This window comes from Piliocolobus tephrosceles, chromosome 17 (assembly GCF_002776525.5).
Source record: "Piliocolobus tephrosceles isolate RC106 chromosome 17, ASM277652v3, whole genome shotgun sequence".
Taxonomy (NCBI): Eukaryota; Metazoa; Chordata; class Mammalia; order Primates; family Cercopithecidae; genus Piliocolobus; species Piliocolobus tephrosceles.
This window is the reverse complement of record NC_045450.1, coordinates 8,859,963-8,887,444: the sequence shown is the minus strand read 5'-3', so window position 1 is coordinate 8,887,444 and position 27,482 is coordinate 8,859,963. Positions and strand designations below refer to the sequence as shown.

Sequence of the window (27,482 nt, the reverse complement as noted above, 5' to 3'; positions counted from 1 at the left end):
ATGGTGAAACCTGGTCTCTACTAAAAAGACAAAACTTAGCTGGGCGTGGTGTTGGGCGCCTGTAATCTCAGCTACTCGGGAAGCTGAGGCAGGATTGTTTGAAGTGGGGAGGCGGAGGTTGCAGTGAGCCGAGACTGCGCCATTGTATTCCAGCCTGGGCAACAACAGTGACTCCGTCTCAAAAACAACAATAGCAACAACAGCAATGAAAACCAAAACTGAAGACGTTTGGGAAAGCAGCCTCCGGTGAGGGAGGTGGAATGAGTTGTAGGTCTTGACTTCGGGGTGCCGTGGCGGGCAGTGTGGAGTGGCAGGCAGTGTGGAGGTTTCCTGTGGGTCGGGTTGGAGGAGCCTGCCCGGGCTGAGGTGACCAGCTGGGGCCCACAGCCAGAACACTTGGGGTGGCGGGGAGAGGAGGCAGCTCGTGGAGAGGAAGTGATTCAAAGCCACGTATGCCTGGATGTGTCCGGATTACGGCAACATCTGCCCAACTGGTTGTTCTTCTGGCCCCTATGGGCACTCCCCTTCCAGTAGCTGGAGGGACCTTCCGGGACAGATCATGGGCGGGCCCCACGCCCTTCCCTCGGGATCAGGTTCAAGCTCAACTTCCCAGCTCGCCTGTCCCTCCAGGGAGCCAGAGGCCTGCCCTGTACTCACCAGCTGCTCAGGTTCGACGCAGGCCTTTTCCCTGAGGCTTAAGCCCGGCCTTGAGTTCAGGGTCAGCTTCTGCAGTGCTGGGGATGGTGACTTTCAATAGTGCTAGGCTGGCCTAGGTGCAACCTCTGTGCTTTGCTCTGGCTCAAAACTTACTGTGTTTAAATTTCTTGTGATGGTGTCTTTATCCTGGTAACCCCCTAAGGCAGAGAGGGGACTGTCCCGCCTTACAGGGTTCTGGGTTGCAGGGAGCGGGGGTATTATTTGAGTTAGTAATGGCTCACACTCACTGTTCAAAGTGCTTTAAATTCCATACACGGTAAGGACTATGCCATTTGACACATGAACTAACTGAGGCGAAGATGAACTCGCCGTAAGTCACGCAGCAGCTTGTACCAGCAGAACTAGGCTTGGAGCCTTGGCAGCCGTGCTCTTAACTTGCCACGTGCAGAACCTGCTGCTCTGGGGACACGTGGAAGGCACCAGGACGCGCTGCGCATGCATCATTTAGTTGTTAACACTTTACATCCCACCACAGTGCCTGACAAGTGGACACGCTTGGAATAACCCCAGGAAGCTGGCCGGGGCTGCAATGCGATGACAAGGTGGAAGGAAAGGGGAAGTTCCAAGTCCTTTTGAGTTGGGAGGGGAGTGTCAATTCTGACTGCAGAGGGAGGCAGCAGGCAGTGCAGGAGGGGCTCGAGGGGCCTGGGGAGGGTCTGAAGCAGCCACTGTGGGAACTGGGGCAGGAGCGGCCCAGGCCTCTGCGCATCAGGGCCCAGCCTGGCGGACTCGGGGTACCCACCTGAGGGCAGCCCTGTGTGGGGGGACACAGCAGCGACCCTACATTTCTGGTTAAATCAAGTTTGAGTAAGACTCAGTTGTCTCGCTTTCACGCACTACGTTAAGGAAACTTGTAAGGAATGGCAGGCCCTGACCCAGTGGGCAGAAAAGCAGTGGGGGAGGAGTCTGTCAGGAACAGGAACATGCAACTCCACAGAGGGAGGGGACCCCGACGGGACAGAAATCTGGAGCAATGAAAGAGTGGCTCTCAGACCTGGAAGGGCTGGGGTTCTCTTCCAGAATGTGCAAACAGGAGGAAAAAGGAAACAGAATGAGAAATAGGAAACAATGAAATCACTTTAATGTACTAACCATTTTGGAAGGTCATTACAGTATCATTTGCAACATTCAACAAGGAAAGATGCCACTGGATGGCTGTGTCCGGCAAGTCACTGCCATCTCACTGTCCTGCGAGATGAGGAGCTGGCTGCTTTCACCCCACCGGATCCGGGGCTCAAGACAGCTGCAAGCCCCAGTGGCTGGGAGGTTTGGAGGGAACCAGGTTGAGCCGTGATGAAAGCACCTGGCTGTGGGCTGGGAGGCAGGAGTGCAGGGCAGTCTGGGCCCCCTTGGCCCCAGATTCAGTGCTCAGTGAGGCCACACAGCCCCAGCACCAAGCAATGGAGGGTCTGTGGCTCCCAGCGTTTCCACATCCTGAAAAGTGACACATGAACCGTTTCCTAGGAAAGTTCTCTTCCACCGTGTTCTGGCTGAGGCCTGGGATCCTTCCAGTTTCACGAAGAACGTGCAGAAGGTGGAAAGAGTGAGGGACGCGGACCTGGCTGCAGCTGCACTCGGCCCCCTCAGTTGTAAAGTGTGGGTGGGGGCCTGGGTGGGCGCAGATAGGAGAACAGCTCCTCTTCCTGTTCCCTGGCCAGGGTCTTGCTCAATCCCTGAGAAACAGAGGCGAACGCCCCTGGGAAGCCAGCCAGGGCCAACCAGAAGGTCCTTTTGACATCCTACATTGGTTTCTCTGGACCTGGGTGACTGTTTTGCCAGCATCAACTCTCTGGCCCAGCTGAGGTGCAAACTCCCTGGGGTCTGCTCCCACTTGGCCAGCCATCTGTCCAGCAGGCCTCAGCCTCAAACACGGGAAAATGAAGAGTGCATCTAGTCACTGGGCATAACACTGCCCAGCTCACAGTCCCATCAAGGTGACATGCAGGCAGGAGCTTCGTTCCAGGTGTTTGTAAATTTCGTCCTGGGGTGGGTCACTGCAGATGGCCTGTCATTGTTTCTCAGTACCAAACCCCCACTGTTGGTGCTGATGCAGGAGTACATTAAAACTGCTTACGAGTCCACAGACGCACCAAGAGGGAGGGCCCAGGCACATTTTTTCTTTCTGTATCATCCTAGAATTACGGGGAAATTTCCGCCAAAACCACATGATTGCATGTATCAGGGTGAGTATTAGATTAGGGGGCTGAGGGTGGGTGGGGAAGACCTTTTGTGGGAGGTATTCCTCTGACCCATTCTTGACAATAGTTTTCTCCTTCCTTCTGGAAGCTTCTGGCACTGGAGATGGAGGCAAGGCATGTCAGGGGTGGCGGTCCAGACTGCATGTGCCTGGCAAAGGATGCAGAGCCTGGTTGAGATGCGGGTGGGTGAGCATGTGTGGGAGGACCCTCGGCTCTGGCCACCAAATGCCCCATGCTGGCTTGTCAGCCAGGACCCCACCCTCCTGTTCCCGAGTTAGGAGAAGAGCTCTTCACAGATCCTGCGTGTGTCCTCAGGCGCTGTCACAGAGTAGCCCACAGTCCTGGGGTCTGTGAAGATCTCATGGTCATTGCCACCCTGGAAAGACACAAAGTACAGATGAAGGCTCCCCCTCGTTTGTCCTGGGCCACTGCTGATGTGACCCTGGAACCCAAAAGTACCCGAAAAACAAGATGTAACTGGGCAGAGAGAATTTCTTCAGCTACCTTCCTCTTAGTTTCCAGGAGAGGAACATGAGTACAATTGTTATTGAGAAGAGATTTATAACCTTCTCTTGAACTGCAATTTGGCTCGGAACACGTTAATTATGCCTAGGAGAGAGATCACGACGTTCTTGTGAAGATCGGTCTAAGGCTTATTTTTCTATACAGAAGGCATCAGCAAGTGACAGTATTCTCACAGCCATCAGGTTTTTTTTTTTTTTTTTTTAGCTGTGCCCACCCTTTTCTAACAAGTCACAAGGAAGCGTCAGGAGGGCAGAGGGTGGGGAGCAGGGCTGCCAGGGATCTTCCTGTGATGAAGGACGTGGCGACATCAGTGGTGATGGCAGCCACTGGCCATGTGTCACTCTGGACACTTGAAACGTGGCCAATGCAATGGAGGAACTCAGTTGATTTCATTTTAATTTAAACGGCCGCACATGGGCCGGGTGTGGTGGCTCATGCCTGTAATCCCAGCATCTGGGAGGCTGAGAGGGGTGGGTCACCTGAGGTCAGGAGTTTGAGACCAGCCTGGCCAACATGGCAAAACTCCATTTCTACTTAAAATACAAAAATTAGCTGGGCATCGTGGTGCACGTCTGTAATCCCAGCTGCTCAGGAGGCGGAGGCAGGAGAATTGCTTGAACTCAGGAGGTGGAGGTTGCAGTGAGCCGGGATCGCCCCACTGCACTCTGGGAGTGCTCTATCTTAAAAATAAATAAATGGCCCCACATGACTGGGGTCTGAGCTGCTGGCTAAGAGCAGGGCCTCTAGAGTAGGTGGCCTGGGTCAGATGCCGGTTCTACCAATGAGCAGCAGCGTGGCTGCAGCAACTCCCTATCTCCAAAATGGGGTCATGGTGGAAGCCTACCCAGAGCTCTGTGGCCAAAAGTTCAGGACATGATGGTTGGGGTCACACCTTGGTAAGATGAGGAAACCGAGGCCTCAGAAAGTCTGCAAGGGCCCATGCCTAGGAGCACCGGGGCATGTTCTCCCGGGGTCCTGTGCCTGAGTCGAGTGCCCTAATCTGTGTCCCCATCACCCCCACCAATCCTGCTGGGCTCAGGTTAATGAATCACGTACCTGCCACTCCCACAACCCGAGCCCTGCAGGAAATACCCCGGTTTTCTCATCGTGGAATTCCTTTATTTCTCTCATAAAACTGGATAAACACTCTAACTCAAAACCTTAAAAAAAATCTATGATTCGTTTACAATACAATGAACACAACCACAGAGAAAAGGGTTTTTTCTCATAAAGCACCGAGATGAACCCAACATGGAAACCATGATTTTGTAATAAAATCTGCCTTTTTTTTTTTTTTTTTTTTTTTTGAGACAGAGTCTCTGTCGCCTGGGCTGGAGTGCAGTGGCCGGATCTCAGCTCACTGCAAGCTCCGCCTCCCAGGTTTACGCCATTCTCCTGCCTCAGCCTCTGAAGTAGCTGGGACTACACGCGCCCACCACCTCGCCTGGCTAGTGTTCTGTATTTTTTTAGTAGAGACGGGGTTTCACTATGTTAGCCAGGATGGTCTCGATCTCCTGACCTCGTGATCCGCCCGTCTCGGCCTCCCAAAGTGCTGGGATTACAGGCTTAGAGCCACCGTGCCCGGCCAGTCTGACATATTTTTAAAAAATTAATTGCCTCTGGAAATGAGTGTTTTCCTTTTTGCAAGAACCTATCCCCAGGCAGATGGCTTCCTCAGGTGGAGGTGAAGTTTCAGGCTTAAGGAAGGAATGTGGCTGGGCCCAGGGAGTGCTGGGTGGAGTCAGGAGGCCATGAACTTGGCATCTCTTCCAGTCCAGCCACTCAGGAGCCTGCCAGGGCCTTGCGCTGGCCTTAACACAGTTTTTTACCAGGCCTGGCAGCCTTCAGACGGACCTGAATTTCATGGCCACCATCTGCTACCTACACATGTGAAATCAGTTCTGGTAATTCTGATTTTGCCTTTTTTTTTTTCCTTTGGACACAGGGTCTTGCTATGTTGCCCAGGCTGGGCTCAAGTGAACCTCCAGCCTCAGCCTCTCAATTAGCCGAGACAAAGACTGCGCACCACAGTGCCAAGCTACTTCTAATAATTCTTATAATTAAAAGAAAAAGATTTATTTCAGGAATGACATGGTGGACAAAAGTCACAGAGAACCTAACAAAGGCACAATCTAGCTGGGCATGGTGGCGCATGTCTGTAATCCCAGCTATTTGGGACGCTGAGGCAGGAGAATCACTTAAACATGGGAGGCGCAGGTTGCAGTGAGTCAAGAATGGACCACTATACTTCAGCCTGGGCAACACAGCCAGACTCAAAAAACAAAAACCAAAGGCACAACCAACTCTTACATGCCTCAGTGACTGAGGAGGGGGTGTCCGTGTTCACACATTAGTATCTGGACAGAGGGAGAGGGAAACAAAGAACAAAGGTGACTAAGATGGTGTACTTCCGGGTTGTTCATCATCAACTTTCCCGTGCTGGGAAAGGCACAGGTCAACTGCGCAGGCGCAGCATCACGTCCGACCGAGGAAACTGAAACCTACCTGGCTGCGCCCACCGCAGGGCCCTCGACCCACCCGTGTCCGCCTACTGCCCTGCCACTCCCAGGCCCAAGACATAAAAGCCACTCCAAGCAGACACGTAGCGCGAACTTCCTCGGCCCCTCCTCATATGCGGACCCAGGAACTTCGCCCTAGAACGCCGGAGCGACTTCCTCAGCCTCGCTGCTGGAGACCGGTGAACCTCGCCTCCTCTTTCTTTACATTGGCTACGTAATAAAGTTTCCTTTTTTTATCTTGCCTACTTGCCTTTTCCTCTGGCGCTGGCTCTAGTAGTTGCATAAAGCACATCAGGTGGTGCTGAAACCCGGGAGAAGACCCCCTCCTCGGGGCCCCCCAAGGTCCGAGGAGCCTCCTCCTCCCAGGCTGCGGACAGACCAGGACCTAGACGTCGCTTTCCGCACCTCCAAGTCTCCTGGGGGTGAGTACCTCTTGCCTCCCTCTCATACTCCTTGGCCAGAAGTCCTGCGCAGGCCCAAGGTTTTTTTTCTGGTCACCAGGTGACCCACAGGGGAGTTTCCAAAGGCAGAGACATCTGCCCAAAGGAACTCCATTCCGTTCCGTGGGTGACCCGTCCAGAACAGAGACGTCCGCCTGGAGGTAATCTCCATTCCGGCTCCAGGAGCCTCCCACCCGTCTCTAGTGGCTCCAAAGGACGCTTTGTAGCCAGGTAGAGTTTGGTTTCCGTTTCCGCCTACTGGCGAGAGGAAGGCAATGGGATACCCCCAATCCAAAATACCTAGAGACTCCCCTTTAGGGTGTCTTCTAACTAATCTCAAAACTTTACAATTAGAGTAAGATCTTAAATGAAAGCGACTGATTTCCCTCTCCACTGTGACGTGGCCACAATATAAGTTAGACAACCAGTCTCAATGGCCGCCTGAAGGCACCCTACACTGTAACATTTTAATCGACCTCAGTAATTTCTGCCAGCGCTTAAGCAAGTAGTCTAAAATAAATTATATACAAAAGTTTTAAGACTTGTGTTCTCGACCAGACTTGTGTAGCCAATGTTCCTTGGCCCAAGTCAAGTTGGCTAAGGTGCGGACTTAGCAAAGTCAGAAAAGAGAGTCATCTTTCCTGTCTGACTCGCCGTGTCAGCTTCCCCCCTTCCACTCCTGCCCTATACTCCACCTCCCCTCCCGCTTCTCCCCCTCCCCCTCCCGCTTCTGCTGTAGTTCTGCCCTCCTCCTCGGTCCCGCCTACCATTGTTTCCCCCTCCCGCTTCTGCTGTAGTTCCGCCCTCCTCCTCGGTCCCGCCTACCATTGTTGAGGGTGCCCCTCCTTCCAGCGCTCCGCGCTTCCGCCTACCCACCTTCCACACTCCCTCTCATTCTTGCCCTATAGGTCTCTTACTCTCATTCCGCCTTCCTCTTCAGTCTATTCCTGCCCTCCTCTTCCTCGGCTCCTTCCTAACTATTCTGTCATCATTCTATTACCTGCTTCTTATATCTCCTCTAATAATTGTTTTAGACCTTTAGGCACCTAAGGCACTAGGCAAACCAGCGTGTGATTTCCGGCCTAGTCTTAACTAAAACCAAACATTACTGCAGACACCAGGCAAACCGGTGTCCTTACATCTAAACGGCAGTGGACAATACCGTCTCCTAGCAACTACCTCCACTACGTCACCACTGTTGCCCATCTAATACCAGTGCAAGAGATCACCCGCGTTGCCTTCAACCAGATGCTCCTACATCCCTATGTCCAGGTGCCAACTATAGACCCTCATGACACCGCCCCCTAACAGCAGGACACAGCTAGACAGACAACAGTGCCCCCAATCATCATCATCAATAAAAAGTTGGACTGTCTGGAAGGAGGGAGAGGGAAACAAAGAACAAAGGTGACTAAGATGGTGTACTTCCGGGTTCTTCATCATCAACTTTCCCACCCCCCGGAAAGGCACAGGTCAACTGCACAGGCGCAGCATGATGTCCCACCGAGGACACCGAAACCTACCTGGCTGCGCCCACCGCAGGGCCCTCGACCTGCCCGCGTCCCGCCTACTGCCCTCCCACTCCCAGGCCCAAGACATAAAACTCGCTCCGAGCAGACGCGTGGCGCAAACCTCCTCGGCCCCTCCTCATATGCAGACCCAGGAACCTCGCCGGAGAACCCCGGAGCGACTTCCTCGGCCTCCCCTGCTGGAGACCGGTGAACCTCCCCTCCTCTTTCTTTACATTGGCCACGTAATAAAAGTTTCCTTTTATATCTTGCCTACTTGCCTTTTCCTCTGGCGCCGGCTCTAGTAGTCGCATAAAGCACATCAGTTAACACAACACACCTTTCTAGAACACCTACTACTTGCCAGGCATTGCTTTAGCAGCTAGGGATACGGCGCAAACGAAAACGACCTTGCCTGTGGTCTGGTCGGGGAGACCAGCCAGGAGCAGACAGCTCTTGGGCGCCTTGTTGAGCAAAGGGAGGGAAGGGCTGCCAGGACTGAAGGGTGGGGGAAGTGAGGGGATAGGCCATGTGGCCATCAGAGAAGCGACTGAAGAGGAAGGATGGGCAGGGGCTGTGCCAGGCCACAGAGCACAGATTGTGGTAAGGACCTGGGATTTCACGGGAAGCCACTGGAAGGCTGCAAGCCCAGGCCATTATCTTTCTGGAGAATGGGTGGGGGGTCAGGGGATCAGTTAGGAGGCTCCTGCAGCCGGCTAGGGTGCAAAGAGGACCGAGGCCATTACCTGGGAAGAGACCCCTGAAGCAAAAAGGGTTTATGCTAGTCCCCTGACAGTTGCTAGGAGTGCCCTTCCCTGCAGATGTCACACACAGGGGATAGAGGCCTAACGGCATAAGTCTCCTCCCATGGTCCTGCTGGGGGCTGGTGGGGAGGTGTCTGTGAAATCTGAGTGATCTGTGTGCATGTAACTCGCGGGCACTTAATAAAGCTAGGTCTGGAGAACCAATACCCATCCAGGAAGGCGAAATCCTCCGGACCCTAGTTGCAGAAGCCTCGCTGGGTCGCTGCTCAGCTCCACCCCCTTTCAGAGAGCTGCATGGCTGGCAGGAGCATCTGCATCACAAACACAACCCACCTCAGGCCTTCCTTTCTCTCCTGCCAAGGGTCTGCTTCCTTCTTTATGACTCTCAGAGCATGGTGGGCTCCTTCCTGGGGTGCAGCCTTCTTGGGGATATGTCGAGCTTGCATACCAGAGTAGGTGCAAAGCAGACGAAGTGGACCCCAAATGAAATGAAAGGAAAGCTGGCTGCCCTCTAGAATAATAAGGCTACAGAAAACCGGAAATTTCAAATGCTGGATTTGCATATGCACTAAAGGTTACTTGATTCTAGCTGGGGAACTCACCCACCTCCCCAAGCTCCGAGAACAAAAACCCTGTTCCCTGGAGAAGGGAGGGAAGCGGGAGGGATGAATGAATGATCCAATTTCTCATTACAGTGTACCTGTCAGGCACCAAAGGAAGGCCAGGGCTCAGTGAAATCAGCACATTAATATTTAAATCCCTAATAGCTCCAAAGTCTGAGGATGAAACAAAAGGCATAGTGTTGGCCATGTTCCGATGTCAGGGGACTGACGAGTCTCCCCGCCTCAGCCCATTTCCGTACATGCTGTTGCTGACCTGTGCAGTGTAGTAGTGAACCCCAATCGTCCAAAGAGAGGAACAGTGTCATCTACCACAGCCTGCATGAACTGCTTAGCTGGTAGCAGTGGGTGTGTGCTGTGTGGATGCCTCCTATAGCACAGATGGACCCTTTGTAGCTCACAGTCAGGACTCTTATTTATTTCTGAGACAGGGTCCCACTCTTGCCCAGGCTGGAGTGCAGTGGTGCAATCATGTCTTGCTGCAGCCTCCACCTCCTGGGTTCAAGCGATCCTCCCACCTCAGCCTCCTGAGTAGCTGGGACTACAGGTGTGCACCACCATGCCTAATAGTCGATTCTTGCCATGGACATTCATTTTGGCTGTTTAACAAGTATTTATCAAATTTCTAGGTATTATGGATGCAGGGCCTGAGGCCACATTTGCAAAAATTATAACACAAAATGGTGACAGTGAAAGAGATCTGGCCTGACTCCATCTTGCTTCTAACCTCCAAGCTGTCCTTGTTCATTCCTGGGCACAAGCTGAACTAACCTTGGGAGGAATTTAGTTTATAGTACAACTTTGCTTTTTTTTGTTTTTGTTTTTAGAGACGGAGTTTCACTCTGTTACCAAGGTTGGAGTGTAGTAGTGTAATCTCGGCTCACTGGAATCTCTGCCTCCCAAGTTCAAGTGATTCTCCTGTCTCAGCCTCCCAAGTAGTTGGGATTACAGGTGTGCGCCACCACACCTGGCTAATTTTTGTATTTTTAGTAGAGGCGGGGTTTCACCACATTGGCCAGGCTGGTCTCAAACTCCTGGCCTCAAGTGATCCGCCTTCCTCAGCTTCCCAAAGTGCTGGGATTACAGGTGTGAGCCACCATGCCTGCCCTATAGTTCAAGTTTGAAATAAAGATAACAGCTCTTTCCCTGAAATAAACCCCTTCTTCCCTGGGGACCAGTCTGCCTTTGTAGGACAAATTAGCTACAAGACTGGAAATTATGGTTTAGGAGCCATGGAGCCTCTGTCTGCAAGAGTCTGAACCTCCCCACATTACTCCTGGGGATAAGATCACTTGTAAAATCTAAGATCAGTGCCTGAGATACTTTGCAGACACTGCCTTCCAATGTAGCAGTTGACCCACTCAGACAGGTAATCTGATTCAACCAGTTCTTTGATCCCACTCAGAGACAGAAGACAGCAAGAAAAACTCACTTCCACCTGCTATGATTTAATCTCCATGCTGACCAATCAGCCATCCATACCTCCAGAGCCCCTGCCCACCAAGTTATCCTTCAAAACCCCAATCCCCAAATTCTTGGATAGACTGATTTGAGTAATAACAAAACTCCAGTCTCCTGCACAGCTGGCTCTGTGTGAATTACTCTTTCTCTATTGCAATTCTCCTGCCCGGATAAATTGGCTGTCTAGGCTGCAGGCAAGGAGAATTTGTTGGGGGGGTTACAAATCTGGGGACTCATCTGTGATCTCTCTTGTGGCTATCTGCCAGCGATTCAGTTGCCTCCCCAACCCCCCTCACTGGTGATGGATCCAAAGGCCAGCCCAGGCGGCCACCTAGTTCTCTTGGACTGGGGGCTGACACTGGCGCCATCTCTATTGGTGGGGTGCTGCCAACCCATGCTGTATGGATTTAACTGCGATAGAGAAACAGTCCTGGGGAGACTTGCTATAACTGTAGCCCCATCGTGGGGCATCTCTAGTTCTATTACATGGTATCTGTTTGTAGCCCCAGCATGGGGTATCTGCCCTAATTGTACAGATAATAGGGGACTTGTTTGGAGGAATACTCTTCGTTTGTGATTTGGTCTGGAATCTCTGGAAGGTGTTTTGCGTATTTGTTTTGCTGTATGTGTTCATGTATGTGGAGGAGACGTCTAAAGGAATTGCTAAAGGAAGTCTATCAGGCTCTCCTAGTTTGTCTGGTTGGTCACATTCGCTGAACCCTGAAGGACTTGTCAGCAGAAGCTTGGAAGTTAGACAGGGCTGCCTCAGGCTCTTCCATCCGCTCTTCCATCTGGTTCACAGATCATCCTTTGAATTACTTTAGTAGAAGACAAAGATGTGTGAAAAAAGTTAGGGATATAAAGATGTATTTTTGGTAAGGATGATTATAAAAAAAGAAATTTGGCCGGGCGCGGTGGCTCAAGCCTGTAATCCCAGCACTTTGGGAGGCCGAGACGGGTGGATCACGAGGTCAGGAGATCGAGACCATCCTGGCTAACACAGTGAAACCCCGTCTCTACTAAAAATACAAAAAACTAGCCGGGTGAGGTGGCGGGCACCTGTAGTCCCAGCTACTTCAGAGGCTGAGGCAGGAGAATGGCGTAAACCCGGGAGGCGGAGCTTGCAGTGAGCTGAGATCCAGCCACTGCACTCCAGCCCGGGCGACAGAGCAAGACTGTCTCAAAAAAAAAAAAAAGAAATTTATATGAGAAAGTAATTTCTCATATAAAAGGAATTTATATGAGTTGTATGGTAAATTCTTGTCCTAAAATAGAATGACTGATTATTCAGGAAAGAGGGACATATAGGACAAGTCAGAAAGTCCAAGCATGTCATAGATGGTCTCTGTGAGTTGTGACAAGATTTGTAAAATGGGGGGAAAAAACCCCTAAAAATCCGGCAAATGAAAAATCTTAACAACGAATGCATATTCTTCGGTCCGTATATTTATAATGTTGTGTGTGTGATGTTTAAGAGCTGTAATTAATTGGCTTAAAAAACAAGCACTTAAACATTTTGTCAAAAAAATAGCAACTCTAATGCATTTTAGTTCATGTGACGTTAGTAATCTTTGGTAAATAAAGATAGTTTTAAAGATTATTGAGGAAATAAAATAAAATTGTCTTCAAAACTCAGACATTTGGTATTAGGCAGATCAGATACGGTTTTTGCTGGATGCTTTAAGGTCATAAATGGCTTCTGTGACTTTTGTAATTGTTCAATTTACCTACTTTAGAGCCATTAGATTCTAGATAAGGCCTGGGGACATAGGGAGTTAGCCATGACTCCTAGCTATGCCAGAAAGAGTCAGACTTTATCTGCAGTTCTGTCCTGTATTCTAGGCTCTGCACCTGGTATGTAATTAAAATTGCTTAAAGACATGGGAATATGGTTTTTTCAAAAAAAAACTTGTCTAATTTAGAGAGTTTAAGGATTATTTTTGGTTGAAAGAAAGACAAAATAAAACTGAAAGTTTAAGCAAATTGTAGGTTTGTGAAAAACTAACTTTGTGAAGAACTCTGTGTGTGAACAAGCTGGCTAAAATTGAAAGGGTATTATTTAATTTTTCCATAAATTAAATATTAAAAGCATACTGATGTAGGGCCAGAATCTGGGCCCATATATCAAAATAATAGGGTTTTATGCCAGGTGTGGTGGCTCATGCCTGTAATCCTAGCACTTTGGGAGGCTGAGGCAGGCAGTTCATGAGGTCAGGAGTTCGAAACCAGCCTGGTCAATATGGTGAAATCCTGTCTTTACTAAAAATACAATAATTAGCCGGACATGGTGGCACACACCTGTAGTCCCAGCTACTCGGGAGGTTGAGGCAGAAGAATTGCTTGAACTTCGGAGGGAGAAGTTGCAGTGAGCTGAGAATGTACCACTACACTCCAGCCTGGGCAATGGAGCAAGACTCCCATCTCGAAAAAATAATAAATAAAAATAGGGTTTTTATTTTTGAACACTGTTCTTTTAACAAACAATTATAAATGGTTATATAAAAGGTTTATGAAAATTTTACCCTACAGTCAAACTAAAATTGAATAGATTTGTTTGTAAAATTTTATTAAAAACTAACTTCGGCTGGGAGTGGTGGCTCACACCTGTAATCCCAGCACTTTGGGAGGCTGAGGTGGGTGGATCATGTGGGGTCAGGAGTTCAAGACCAGCCTGGCCAACGTGGTGAAACCTCGTCCCTACTAAAAATACAAACATTAGCTGGGAATGGTGGTGGGTGCCTGTAATCTCAGCTACTTGGGAGGCAGGAGAATCATTGGAAATTGGGAGGAGGAGGGTGCAGTGAGCCAAGATCATGCCACTGCACTCCAGCGTGGGTGACAACAGTGAAACTCCATCTCAAAACAACAACAACAACAACAAACAACAACAAAACTAGCTTTAGCATTAAAGATGCACTAATGCAAGATAAAATTTGGTTTTCTCTGTTGAAGAACATTTTTATGTAATATTGAGAGAGAGAGAGAGACAATGAAAGATTTTTGTTTGGCTTTGGAGTAAACTATTAAAAAAAAAAGAGACAGATTCAGTTGGCCTCATGCTATCTTCATTGGGTTTTGTTGTTTAGAAAGCTGGGTCTTCTCTCTATCAGAGTAAAGGTTTTTCCCTTTACAAAATGTTTCAGTTATCATTTTGGCTAAATGAATTACTTATGGTGACCTGGGATTCTACTTTGTGATATCTAGTGTTTTAAACCTTTGATACTTAACAAACTTTCCAAGATCAAATTCTACGTTAAAAAAAAAAAAAAGTTCCCTAAAGTCCAAAAGAGACATATTTGGCTTATTTGGTATATTAAAATTATGTAGGAGAAGCACTGTCAAATATAAAAAAGTGTTTAACTTTCTTTGGGTTTATACTCATATAAATATGTTATTAGTATGTGTTACAAAATTGTGTAAGAGTCTTATAATTCTGATATGTCTCAGTATATGTTATCAGTAATAATTATAATTGTTACGTTAAACTGTGTGTCACAGAGATGACCAGATTTCCTGGTTGACTGCATCTTTAACTATGGCCGTCCTGAGACTTTTGTTACCCACAGACAATTGTTGTCTTGGTTTTATCCTTTTCAAAAGGCAGTTTATAATCAGATATAATACTCTAATGGGTACTCTTGAATGCAGGTCTCTGATAACTTTAGAAATTGTGCCACTGGAATGGAGGAAAAAAACTTCTAGGATCCTCATGGAGAGCTGATGTGTTAAACATTGTTAATCCTTTTGTCTTTCAGAGTCAAGAAAATGATTCTTCTTTTGAGCTGTTTACAACTTTTAGCAATTGAGTTAAAGTATACTTCTGTGAGCAAAATTTAGAGCATATTGCTTTCTCTCTGATTTCTCCAGAATTTGTAAACTATGTGTGAGTATTATCAACTTATGGCAGTATAATTATTTGCACAAGGGCAGTAACAATTTGTTTTCTTTTGTAATAGGATACAATTAGAGATGCTGGCTTTAACTGGAATGACATATTTTCAAATATACACAGACTGCTTTAAGGAACAAAGTTGACTAACAGAGCCAATAGAAATCCCTTGGAAAAGCTGGCCTCATACCTTGTCTACAGAGTCCCTGTGCAGGGTTCCCGAACTGTGGTAAATAAAGAATGTCACCTTCTGACAGGCCCAGGAGCCCCCAATTATTTTAGGATCATGAGAGGAAAAAATTTCACCCAACTCATACTGGTTCATCTTTGCAGGTATAGTAGATAAATCCATGGCTGGGCTCGAGGCTTTAAAAAAGTCTAACCTGAGATTTCTTATGGAACAAAGTTTCAGCAAAGCCAATTTTAAAAACAGCCTATATGGCAAATTATTCTTGCTGTACTTTATACAAATAATTAGGCCAAGCATAATAAGACCATGACTTATTTTGCAGGTAAACTTGTCCTACTACGATTTGTCTTTAATAAAAATAAGGATGGGAGAGAGAAAAAAGTGTTTCAAAAAACTATGGTACACCTGCTGTTAGATTTGTTCTTGAGTTTTTATTATTTTCTGCAATTTGTACTAAATCCTGAATTCTTTGTGGGCTACAATTCCCAAATAATTTTTTCTTCCACTTTTCTGACTTGGACTCAATTAAATTGTTACTACCTTTTTCCTGAGGCCCTGCAAGCTGAAGCTTATTCTTTGTAATACAGATGACAAAAACATGTCAAATTGCCACTGCCTTCCTCCTCTATAACTAAAGAAGCCTAGCCCATCTGCAATGCCATCTCTTGATACAGGAAACAGCTGTTTAACTGAACTGATCTGGTCTTAGGACTAGGAAAACTGACTAAAAATATAAGGAAGAGTATATTTACATTTCCTCCTTTCTGTCTACCCCAATCTGTCTGTCTAGCAACCTCTGACCCAAATCTCTGCTAATAACCCCATGTCTGATTGGTTCTTGGAGCTATTTACCTGAGTCCCTCAGAGCTTAGGGTCAATTCTACAAAAGCTTCTGAAGCCAGGACTTTCACTCTTTATCCTAGGACTCATTTGTTAAAACTATAGATGAGAATACTAATGGCTTTGTCATGCAGGCCTTCAAACCCCAACCAGGAACCTCTGAGTATAGGCAGACAGCTGCAAAGTGGTTTCACTCCTCTTACCTTTGGGTCAACAGCTACCCTGACTATGCTCCCTGTCAGCAGAAAGAAGCTAGAGCGGTTATCACTCTTTTCCCATCTTCATGCCCCACACCTTAGGAATAAGGTATTATAAAACCCAACAGGAGGAACTGAAACTGTCTTTGCAAAAATTTTTACTGAGAAAATGATGATGGTGACCTGAATGACTCCATCTTGCTTCTAAACCTCCAAGCTGTCCTTGTTCATTCCTGGATGCAGACCGAACTAACCTTGGGAGGAATTCAGTTTTATAGTTCAACTTTGAAACAAAGACAGTAACAGCCCTTTCTCTGAAATAAACCCCCTTCTTGCCTGGGGACCAGTCTGCCTTTGTAGAACAAACAAATTAGCTACAAGAGTCTGATCCTCCCCAAATTGCTCCCCACAAATAACATCACTGTCATAAAACTTAAGATTGTGCCTGAGATATTTTGCAGACCCTGTGTTCTGATGCAGTAGTTGACGCCACACAGACAGGTAATCTGGCTCAACCAGCTCTTTGATCCCATCAAGAACAGAAGATAGCAAGAAAAACTCACTTCCACCCCTATGATTTCATCTCCAAGCCGACCAATCAGCAATCTCCACTTCCTGAGCCCCTACCCACCAAGCTATCCTTAAAAACTCTGATCCCCAAATTCTTGGAGACACTGATTTGAGGAATAATAAAACTCTGGGAGGCCAAGGTGGGCGGATCACTTGAGGTCAGGAGTTCAAGACCAGCCTGGCCAAGATGGTGAAACCCCATCTCTACTAAAAATACAAAAATTAGCCAGGCATGCTGGTGGGCGCCTGTAATCCCAGCTACTCAGGAGGCTGAAGTGGGAGGATCACTTGAGCCCAGGAGTTCAAGATTACAGTGAGCCAAGATTGTGCCACTGCACTCCAGCCTAGGCGACAGAGCAAGACCTTGTCTCTTAAAAAAAAACCAGCAAAAATTAAAAATTTTTAAAAATTGAAAAAAGGGAGGAAATGTAAATCTTCCAGCACTTCCTCAGTGTCAGACCCTGAGCTGGACACTTACGTTGTACATGCTCCCGGGTGAGATAGCAGTGTCCTCCCTCTTACAGAGGAGGCAGAGCGGGAAGTCCAGGCTCTTAGCTAGTCAGAGACTAAGCTGGGATCTGAAAGCCTCACCTCTGTCATTCTCCTACATCACTTCTAAAATGCTATCTGCCGTCCTTTTAACTAAATTGTGCAACATTTTTTTTCTCCAGAAATGTTAATAAGGAAGATCTGCCTTTAAAATTAGCCTTAAAAAAATAAAAAAATTAGCTAGGCATGGTGGCACATGCCTGTGATCCCAGCTACTCAGGGGGCTGAGGCAGGAGAATCGCTTGAACACCCCAGGAGGCAGAGGTTGCAGTGAGCTGAGATTGTGCCACTGTACTCCATCCTGGGCAACAGAGTGAGATTGTGTCTCAAAAATCCTAGTAGCCGGGATTACAGGGATTACCCAGCTCCTTTTCTCAAGTTGATTTAAAAATTTTATTTTTCAATAGATAGCACATTCATGTATTCAAACATATTAAGAAAGAGTAAGACCAGGCCGGGCTCGGTGGCTCAAGCCTGTAATCCAGCACTTTGGGAGGCCGAGACGGGTGGATCACGAGGTCAGGAGATCGAGACCATCCTGGCTAACACGGTGAAACCCCGTCTCTACCAAAAAAATACAAAAATCTAGCTGGGCGAGGTGGTGGGCACCTGTAGTCCCAGCTACTTGGGAGGCTGAGGCAGGAAAATGGCGGGAACCCGGGAGGCGGAGCTTGCAGTGAGCTGAGATCCGGCCACTGCACTCCAGCCCAGGCGATAGAGCGAGACTCCATCTCAAAAAAAAAAAAAAAAAGAAAGAGTAAGACCTAGGTGTCAATTCTTTCTCCTGTCCACATCCCCACCCCCACAGTAACCTCTGTAACTTTCATCCATTCAGACTCCTTTCATGCATTTATAAGCTAACATAAAGAGAAATTCCTTTCCCCTCTTTAGACAAAAATGTGGCTAGCACATTACTTATACTGTCCTGCACTTTGCTTTGTGCACCTAACAAAAAGCCCTAGAGATGGGTCCACACGGACTGTTTCTACAGCTACATGGCATCCCAGTGCAGAGACAGACCACTGTCATGTGGCCAGCCTCCTGAAGAGCGGCAGGGCTGTCCCCAATCCTGAACCCTCTGCGTGAGTCTTTCACACATGCTTGAGTGCACTGATAGCCACATTACCCCAAATGGAAGCATCAAGTCAAAAATTGAACCAGATGCTAATGTTAATGAAGTGTTAGAATGTTTTCATGCTGCAACCGCCTTACAGCCAAGATGACTTTTACAGAAAGCATGGGTAAGTAGAGGCTCTCTGGACTGCGGATTCAGAGTCGCTTAGGGTGATCCAGCCAGTGCGGTTCCTAGAAAGCCATGCAGAGCCATGCGCGGTGTGTGCTCTCTGCCCTTGCCATCTCTCTCTCTGCAGCAAACCAAGGTACGCCACGCCAGGCCCAGGGCCTCCATGCTGAACTCAGAGCCAGGTTTTAAGAAACGCTGGTGGCTGGGCACGGTGGCTCAAGCCTGTAATCCCAGCACTTTGGGAGGCCGAGATGGGTGGATCACGAGGTCAGGAGATCGAGACCATCCTGGCTAACATGGTGAAACCCTATCTCTACTAAAAATACAAAAAACTAGCCGGGCGTGGTGGCGGCGCCTGTAGTCCCAGCTACTTGGGAGGCTGAGGCAGGAGAATGGCGTGAACCCGGGAGGCGGAGCTTGCAGTGAGCCGAGATCGCGCCACTGCACCACTCCAGCCTGGAGGACAGAGCAAGACTCCGTCTCAAAAAAAAAAAAAAAAAGAAACGCTGGCTTTTGTGGCTAATGGGAAGAATGACAGGGTTTCTGAAGATGGCAAGTATTTTGAAAAGCAATGACCAACGCCTCACTTCTTCACTCTGCTCTCAAGTTGCTCCAAGCAGAGGGCACCCTTTACATAACACTAGACCCTGCCTCCCGGAGGTTGTGTTGCCGGAAGAGGTTGCCAAGCCTCAGGGCCTGGCTGAGAAATGGCTTTTTTACTGACAGCTCTCAGCTCAAGATCACTTCCCTGGATGCCAGCGAAAACATTAAGCTTCATTAGGAAAGCAAAAACCCCAGCTTTCTAAATGTCTGTCACTGAAAATGCACAGTGTAAGGCTGGTATTTGGATTGCTCTGTGCCTAAAGTTTCAAGAACTGATATGTTGTCTGAAGGTTTAGATGATTGGACTGCTAATTCCCATTTCTAGAAAACTGCTGATGTAAAGGATTAGAGATGGGGGCAAAGAATCGTGCAAGAATGTTCACCACAGCATCCGTTATAACGGCAAAAACGCTTAAGCCACCCAACGTGCCTCTACGAGGGAGGTGGGTAAACGATGCCTAATGAGAGAATGTTATACAGCCATGAAAAATCTTCTTTGCAAAGAATATTCACGAACATGAGAAAAGTAAAATACGTTAAGAGAAAGAAGACTAAAACTAAAACAACATGTAAGGATCCCACTTTTGGGATCATACACATAGAAAGGCTGGGACATTGCTGGATGATGACAGGTGACTTTCCTTTCCTTCTTCATACTTTCTCTAATTTTCTATAATGAATGCACAGGTTCATTTACAATCAGGGGGAAAGCTTCCATTAAATAATACTCATTTTTTAAAAAGTAGGTAAGATTTTAAAAATAGAATCCAGGTATCGTAATGCAATGGTTAAACAGAATAGAAAATCCGCTAATTCCCAAATGAAGAATTCCCAAAGGAAGTCATTTTCTGATTATCTAAGAAATGCATTCCATTCTGCAAAGTCCCAACTGAGGCTTCTAGATGGTGATTTATGTGAAGCAAGAATGTCATCATTATAGAACAGTCTGCTATAGTGTGTCTTAATAGCTCTCTTCTCTGTCTGTAAGAAATGGCACCAAGCTAGAGGAGGACTGAGGAAGCTTCCAGGCATCTCTTAGATCCTGGGTGTCATTTCATTAGCTTAATGGTTTTAAAGACATGGAGTCAGACAGTGATCTTTTTCAAAGCCAGCACTGAAAGCATTTCTGCATCAAAAGCATTTCTACAAAAGGATGTGGTTGTAAAACCATTTCTAACTGTCATTAACAACAAACCTGAATGCTACACCTCCTTCAAAGTACCCATTTCATCTGGGATTTAGAACAAGATCTTTCTACCCCACTGAGAGAGAGCTTATTGTAGTGGTAAGCACACTCACTTAAACAGCAGGCATCACCAGTCATGGTATGGCACACCTGTAATTCCAGCTACTTGGGAGGCTGAGGCGGGACGACTGCTTGAACTCAGGAGTTAGAGTACAGCCTGGGCAACACAGCAAGACCCTGTCTTTATTTTATATTATTTTATTTTACTTTAAACAGCAGGTATCTCTTTGAGATCCTGATTTCAATTATTTTGGATATATATCTGTAAGTGGGACTGCTGGATCATATGGCAGTTCTATTTTTAATTTGAGGAGCTGCTATATAGTTTTCCATCATAGCTATGCCATTTAACATTTCCCACAACAGTGTACAAGCGTTCTAATTTCTCCACACCCTTACCAACATTTATTTTATCTTTTTGAGACCTGAGTTTCACTCTTGTTGACCAGGATGCAGTACAATGGCACGATCTCAGCTCACTGCAACCTCTGCCTCCCGGGTTCAAGAGATTCTCCTGCCTCAGACTCCCAAGTAGCTGGGATGACAGGTGTGTGCCACCATGCCCAGCTAATTTTGTATTTTTAGTAGAGACGGGGTTTCTCCATGTTGGTCAGGCTGGTCTCAAACTCCTGACCTCAGGTGATCCACCCGCGTCAGCCTCCCAAAGTGCTGGGATTACAGACGTGAGCCACCACACCAGGCAGCCAACATTAAAAAAAAAAAAAAAAAATTAGCCATCCTGGCCCAGTGTGGTGGCTCACACCTATAATACTAGCACTTTGGGAGGTCAAGGTGGGTGGATCACTTGAGGTCAAGGTCGAGACCAGGCTGGCCAACATGGTGAAACCCCATCTCTACTAAAAATATAAAGTTAGCTGGGCATGGTGGCAGGTGCCTGTAATCCCAGCTACTTGGGAGGCTGAGGTACCAGAATAGCTTGAACCCAGGAGGCAGAGGTTGCAGTGAGCCAAGATCGCATCACTGCACTCCAGCCTGGGTGACAGAGCAAAACTCCGTCTCAAAATAAAATAAAATAAAATAGCCATCCTGGCAGGTGTGAGGTTTACTTCATTGTGGTTTTGATTTGCATTTCCCTAAATGCTGATGTTGAGCCTTTTTTCATATACCCACTGGCCATCTGCATGTCTTCTTTGGAGAACTGTCTATTCAAGTCCTTTGTTCATTTAAAAAATTTTTTTTTTTTTTTTTTTTTTTTGCCATTGAGTTGTTAGAATTTCGTATACATTTTGGATACTAGTCCTTTTATCAGATATATGGTTTGCAGATATTCTCTTCCCCTCTGGAGGCTGCTTTTTCATTCTGATTATTTCCCTTACTGTGCAGAAGCTTTTTAGTCTGATATTGTCTGACTGGTTTTGCCTTTGTTGCCTGTGCTTTTGGTGTCACATGTGAAAGATCATTGCTTTTTCCCTGTGTTTTTTTTCTAGGAGTTTTACAGTTTCAGGTCCTGTGTTTAAGTCTTTAATCCATGGTAGATGGCCAAAAGGACGAAGTCAGGATCTCAAAGAGATATCTGCACCCCCATGTTCACTGAAGCATTATTCATAACGGCCAAGATATGGAAACTACTCGTGTGTCTACTGACAGAAGAATGGACCAAGAAAATGGAGTACATTCTGGCCGCGTGCAGTGGCTCACGCCTGTAATCCCAGCAATTTAGGGGGCCAAGGCAGGTTCAGCCTGGCCAACATGGCAAAACCCTGTCTCTACTAAAAATACAAAAATTAGCCGCGTGTGGTGGCAGGCACCTGTAATCCCAGCTAGTAATCACGAGACTGAGGCACGAGAATCACTTGAACCAGGGAGGTGGAGGTTGCAGTGAGCCAAGATGGTGCCACTGCACTCCAGCCTGGGTGACAGCGTGAGACTCTGCCTCAAGAAAAAAAAAAATGTAGTATATTCATATCATGAAACACTATTCCGCCTTAAAAAAGAAGGAAACTTGCCATTTGCGACAGCAGGAGTAAACTGAGAAGACATGCTGAGTGAAATAAGCCCCTTACAGAAGGATGAATACTGCATGATTCCACTTGTATCAGATATCTAACGGTGCTAAAGTCATATAAGCAGAGAAAAGAACGGTGGTTGCCAGGGACGGGTTGGTGGAGGAGGGAGATGGAGAGTTGTTGTTCAATGGGTGTACAGTTTCAGTTATGTAAGATGTGTAAGTTCTACAGATCTGGTGGACAAACAGAAGTGCCTATAGTTAACAATACTGTATTGTACACTTAGAAACTTGTTAAGCGGAAATATCTCATGTGAAGTGGTCTTATAACAATAGCAACAAAAAATCCCAAACTGCCCCCAAAACCAAAGGGGCACAATGATTAAACTCATGAACCTGTGAGCGTTAAACATGTGCAGCTTTTGCTGATGTTTACCTCAGCAATGATACCTCAATAAAGCTATTTAAAACATACAAAGAAGAGGTAGATTTCTTCTGGTACCACCAGCTCTGTCATTAGCTGTGTGACCTTGGGCAAGTCCCTTACCCTTTATGGGTTCCAGTTTTATCATTCTGACAACAAGAAACAAGCCTCTACCATCCCCGAGTACCCCTCCTGCTGGAAGACTGTGGCGTGCGGGCCCTGCTGAAAAGCAAACCTTTCATGGGTAGATCTTAGCAGTGCAGCAAGGATTCTGGAGTGGACCAGAGATCAGAGGGATGAGAAACTCTGAATATGCAGCAGTTATGATGCACCTGCTGGGTGCAGGATGGCGAGAAAGCCTGACAGGGGCCTGCTGATGATAAGGCAACCAACACCCCCAGGCTGCACGTGGGAAGGAGGCAGAGGGGCCCAGAGGATGAGAGGAACTGAAAAGGTGATGGGGCTGGGCGCGGCCTGTCATCCCAGAACTGAGAGGTCGAGGTGGGTGGATCGCTGAGGCAGGTGGATTCCTTGAGGCAAGGAGTCAAGACCAGCCTGGCCAACATGATGAAACCCTGTCTCTACTAAAAATCTCATTTGTCATTCCAGAACTGTGAGAGGCCGAGGTGGGTGGATCACTTGAGCCCAGGAGTTTGAGACCAGCCTGGACAACATGGTGAAACCCCCTCTCTACTAAAAACACAAAAATTAGCCGGGCATGGTGGCGCATGCCCATCATATCAGCTACTCAGAAGGCTGAGGCACAAGGATCGCTTGAACCTGGGAGGCAGAGGTTGCGGTGAGCCAAGATTGCACCACTGCACTCCAGGCTGGGCAACAGAGCGAGACTTGGTCTCAAAAAAAAAAAAAAAAAAAAAGAGAAAGAGAAAGAAAAGGAGCTGGCCCAAAGCTGGGTGGAGCACGCCTGGGGACACTTCTTCTGTGTATTCCTCCTGCTGGCCCTGGCCTCTAACACAGGCTGTGCTCTCAGTTCTCAGTTAAGATTTGGTCCTGGACTCGAGACTTCTGACATCCCTTGGGGGCAGCTCAAGTACCCGCCGTGTGTGATGCCTGGGACTCACTTGGCCCCTTCACTGTCGCTGGTGCCCCTTCCTGAGTTTCAGGCTCATGCGATCATTCCCTGTCCTCCCAGCATCCATGACCCCTCGTGTTCAACTTAGAATGAATGCCTCAGGGGGACAAATACAGTGGAAAGATAAGATCGAAACAGGCAGAGCTTTGAAACGCACAGGGCTTGACAGTGGCACTGCGGACTGGTGTTCTGGAAGGCACATGGGGTGGCCAACGTTTAATTCCAAAGCCAAACTGAAAAGGATCAACTAACACGCAGTGTGAGCCTCGCCTCACAGAGGTGCGGCGGTCTGAGCTTAGAGGGGAAGGAAGCTCAATCACCCCCCTCTCCCCGTCTCCAGGACGGAAGCCACCGCTCAGTTTGAGCAGGGCCGGCGGGTAAAGTGTAGATACAGGAAAAACAGCCCAGTTGTCAAGTTTCCCCCTCAAGCTCAAACGCAACAATGAAGCTGCACAAACACTTCTCTACTTACTGGCATGGTTTTGTCTCCAAAGAAATAAATGGTCTTATAGCCGTCATTTTCCACATGTCGCAGGCAATACCTCTTGTCCCATCCATCAGGAAAGACATCAAAGCTGATCTGGCCTCCTGCCGGGTGGGGATGGGGCACATACAAGCAAAAGGTGAAAAAGGGGCTAATGATATGTCACTGAAAAGAAAAACAGTTTACTCTTTGTCAGTTAGTGGGTTGCCAAGGTTGATTTTCAGCACTCTAGTTTGCTACGTAGACTATTTCATGGATAGGTTCTAGAAATTAATTCTACACCACGTTTTTTGTTCCAGCATTATTTCACGTAGGTCTAAAATTGAGGCACAGAATGCCAACTCAGAGTGAGAAATGCATTTGCATTTAAGCGCCCTGTCAAGCATGTGGTTTAAAGGAAGCATGTTTGTGAAAAATCTGACGCCAGCCTCATTCTGCTGTGCTAGTCTCGGGCTTTAACACACCCTCAGTGGAAAATGCCTGGAAGCAGGCTGCATCCAGCATATTTTGCAGGAAAAATGAGAATCCTCACTGAAGGTGATTTATAGGCAGTGCTCATGGGCAACAAGAAACCTTTCAAAGCTTTGTCAGAAAGATGTCCATCTCACAGTTCAGGAATACAAAAAACCCACCCACTCATTGTTAAATATAATCCCTTTGCCATTCCAGTTTTCCTACAACCCCTACCTTTATGAAAGCTAGTACAACGAGGAGGCTTTGAGCAATGACTCATTAGCACTGACAAGAGAAATCAGTGTGCAAAGTATTTGACAGGCGCACTCTAACAAAAGACAAGCCTGAGACACTCATGCTGCAGGAAGAACTCTGCATTAGACACCAGAAATGCTCACACACTGGCTGTGTAAACAACAGCTTTGTGAACTCGGACAAGTCTCTTCTCCTTTCTGGGCCTCAGTTTCTTGATCTGTAAAAGCCACCCAATTGGCTCCTAAGGTTCCTTGCTGTTGAAACATTGTATGATTCCAAGACCTCGGTCTCCTTTACCTAAGGGGTTCAATTCCATGTCTCCTTACGGACTTCCCTATAGTGCTTCTCTTCCACCCAAAGGTGTGAGAAGTTCCTATTCATTAGTAATCAAAATGCTCCTCTTCTGATGAGACAAGTGCAGGTAGGAAGAATCCTGTTGGGTGAGAATTTAGAACCAAGCCCAACAGTCTGGAAGCTGTTTCTTGACTAGGCAAGTCCTATTATGTCTAACTATGCAGAAAAGAGAGTGGCCGCTTTTTGTCTACAGACTGGACTGCACATTTAATCTTCCTGCCCACCTAAAACTGCACATACTCCATTATCAATAGCTCACTGGCCCACAACAAATTCCAGGAAATGGGGATCCAAGTTTGTAATACAAACAATATATACAATACCTATGGAAAACGTCAGGCCTTTTCCTGCAAACTCTTTCCGTAGATCTGCTACAAACTTCTGTCTTATATTTTCCTTCTGAGAAAAACAAAAAGATGCCAATTGTCTCTTGTATTGCAGTTTAGAAAGCACACTTTTAACTACTGGCCACCATGGTATGAGTATCTTATTTATTATTTGTTTAGTTTTTGAGATGGGGGTCTCGCTCTGTTGCCCAGGCTGGAGTGCAGTGGCATGATCACAGCTCACAGCAGCTTCAACCTCCCAGGCTCAAGTGATCCTCTCACCTCAGCCAAACAAATAGCCGGGACCACAGGTGTGTGCCACCATGCCCGGCTAATTTTGTTTTTATTATTTGTAGAGATGAGGTCTCACTATGTTGCCCAGGCTGGTCTTGAATTCCTGGGCTCAAGTGATCCTCCTGCCTTGGCCTCCCAAAGTATTAGGATTACAGGCATGAACCACTACACGGGGCCATATCTTATTTCCATAAACCCAGCCATTCACCAAAGATATTTCAGAAAGACTTACTTTATCCAGTTCATAGAACTCAATGCGTTCTTCTTGGCTGCAGCTTCTTCCAATTGGTGACACGTTTAACATCCCATTCCGGAATTCAATGAAGGTACCCCTGGGAATGAAAGAGAGACAGAGGTTCCCCAAAACACATTATTTATTTGGGAAACATCATAAACAGCCTAAAATCTTGGGCAATTCTAAAAAGCAGAGGCTAGTGTGGTCCATGTTTCTCAGCTCTGTGCTGTGTAATACAGTAGCCATGAACTACTGTGACTACTGAGACCTGAAATGTGGCTAATATGAACTGAGATTAGATTTGAAAGACTTAGTATGAAAAAGGAATGGAGTCACATCAGTCATGTTGTATACTGACTTTGTGTTAAAATGGTCATATTTTGAGCCTGGATGACACGGCGAAACTCTGTCTCTATAAAAAATACAAAAATCAGCCAGGCATGGTGATGCGCGCCTATAATCCCAGCTACTTAGGAGGCTGAGGCAGGAGGATCCCATGAGCCTGGGAGGTAGGGGTTGTAGTGAGCTGAGATCACGTCACTGCACTCCAGCCTGGGTGACAGTGAGACCTGTCTCAAAAAAAAAAAAAAAAAAAAAAAAAGGTCATATTTTAGATATATCAGGCATCTCATCTTTTCCTTTTCATTCTTTCAAAATGTGGCTACAGAAAATTTTAAATTATACATAGCTCCCTTTCTATGTCTGTTGCACAGTGCTGCTATTGGGCAGATAATTTTATGGTTAATAAACAGCTATGAAAATGATTTCCAGCACTGGCAACAGCGGTCGTTTCCCTGAGGAGTTTGAAAATACATGTACCAGACATCTGTCTTGCTACTGAGCTTCTGAACAGACTGATAGTACCAAGCAAAGCTACACAGAAAAAGGCTCTGAGAATTGTCCAACAAGCCTCAGTGATAACTGAGGAAATTCAATTTACCCATTAGCAGACAGCTCCTAAATGTTTGATTTGATCACATAAAATGAGAAACTAACATTAGTTTAGTCACTTCAAATGAAGATGTTTAACAATGTTCTTTTGGCTGGGTGTGGTAGCTCATGCCTATAACCCCAGTACTTTGGGAGGCCAAGGTGGGTGGATGGGTTGAGCTCAGGAGTTTCAGACCAGCCTGGGCAACATGGCGAAACTCCGTTTCTACAAAAAATACAAAAATTAGCTGGGCATGGTGGCGCATGCCTGTATTCCCAGCTACTTGAGAGACTGAGGTAGGAGGACTGCTTGAGCCTGGGCAGTGGAGGTTGCAGTGAGCCGAGATCGCACCATTGCACTACAGCCTGGGCAACAGATGGAGACCCCATCTCAAAAAACAAACACATACACAAAAAATAAAAAACAAAAAACAAAAAGATGGTTTTTTCCACTGTTTCCACTATGAGTCCGAAAACAGTTTCTCTGGCTCACGCCTGTAATCCCAGCACTTTGGGAGGCTGAGGCGGGTGGATTCCTTGAGGCCAGGAGTTCAAGACCAGCCTGGCCAACACAATGAAACCCTGTCTC

At 47.0% G+C, this 27,482-nt stretch overlaps 1 protein-coding gene across 1 annotated transcript in view; it reads right to left on the bottom strand.

Annotated features, from left to right (window-relative positions):
- Positions 1 to 1,776: 1,776 nt before the first annotated feature.
- Positions 1,777 to 27,482, bottom strand: part of PMM2 (phosphomannomutase 2) — a 38,379-nt gene continuing 12,673 nt past the window's right edge. Inside the window, exons 5-8 of the mRNA XM_023225706.2 lie at positions 25,961 to 26,060; positions 25,432 to 25,507; positions 24,035 to 24,150; positions 1,777 to 3,291 (exon numbers count right to left, since the gene is read on the bottom strand). Coding sequence (XP_023081474.1) covers positions 3,190 to 3,291; positions 24,035 to 24,150; positions 25,432 to 25,507; positions 25,961 to 26,060 — 394 coding nt within the window. The 3' untranslated portion in view covers positions 1,777 to 3,189. The remainder of the gene's footprint in view (positions 3,292 to 24,034; positions 24,151 to 25,431; positions 25,508 to 25,960; positions 26,061 to 27,482) is intronic.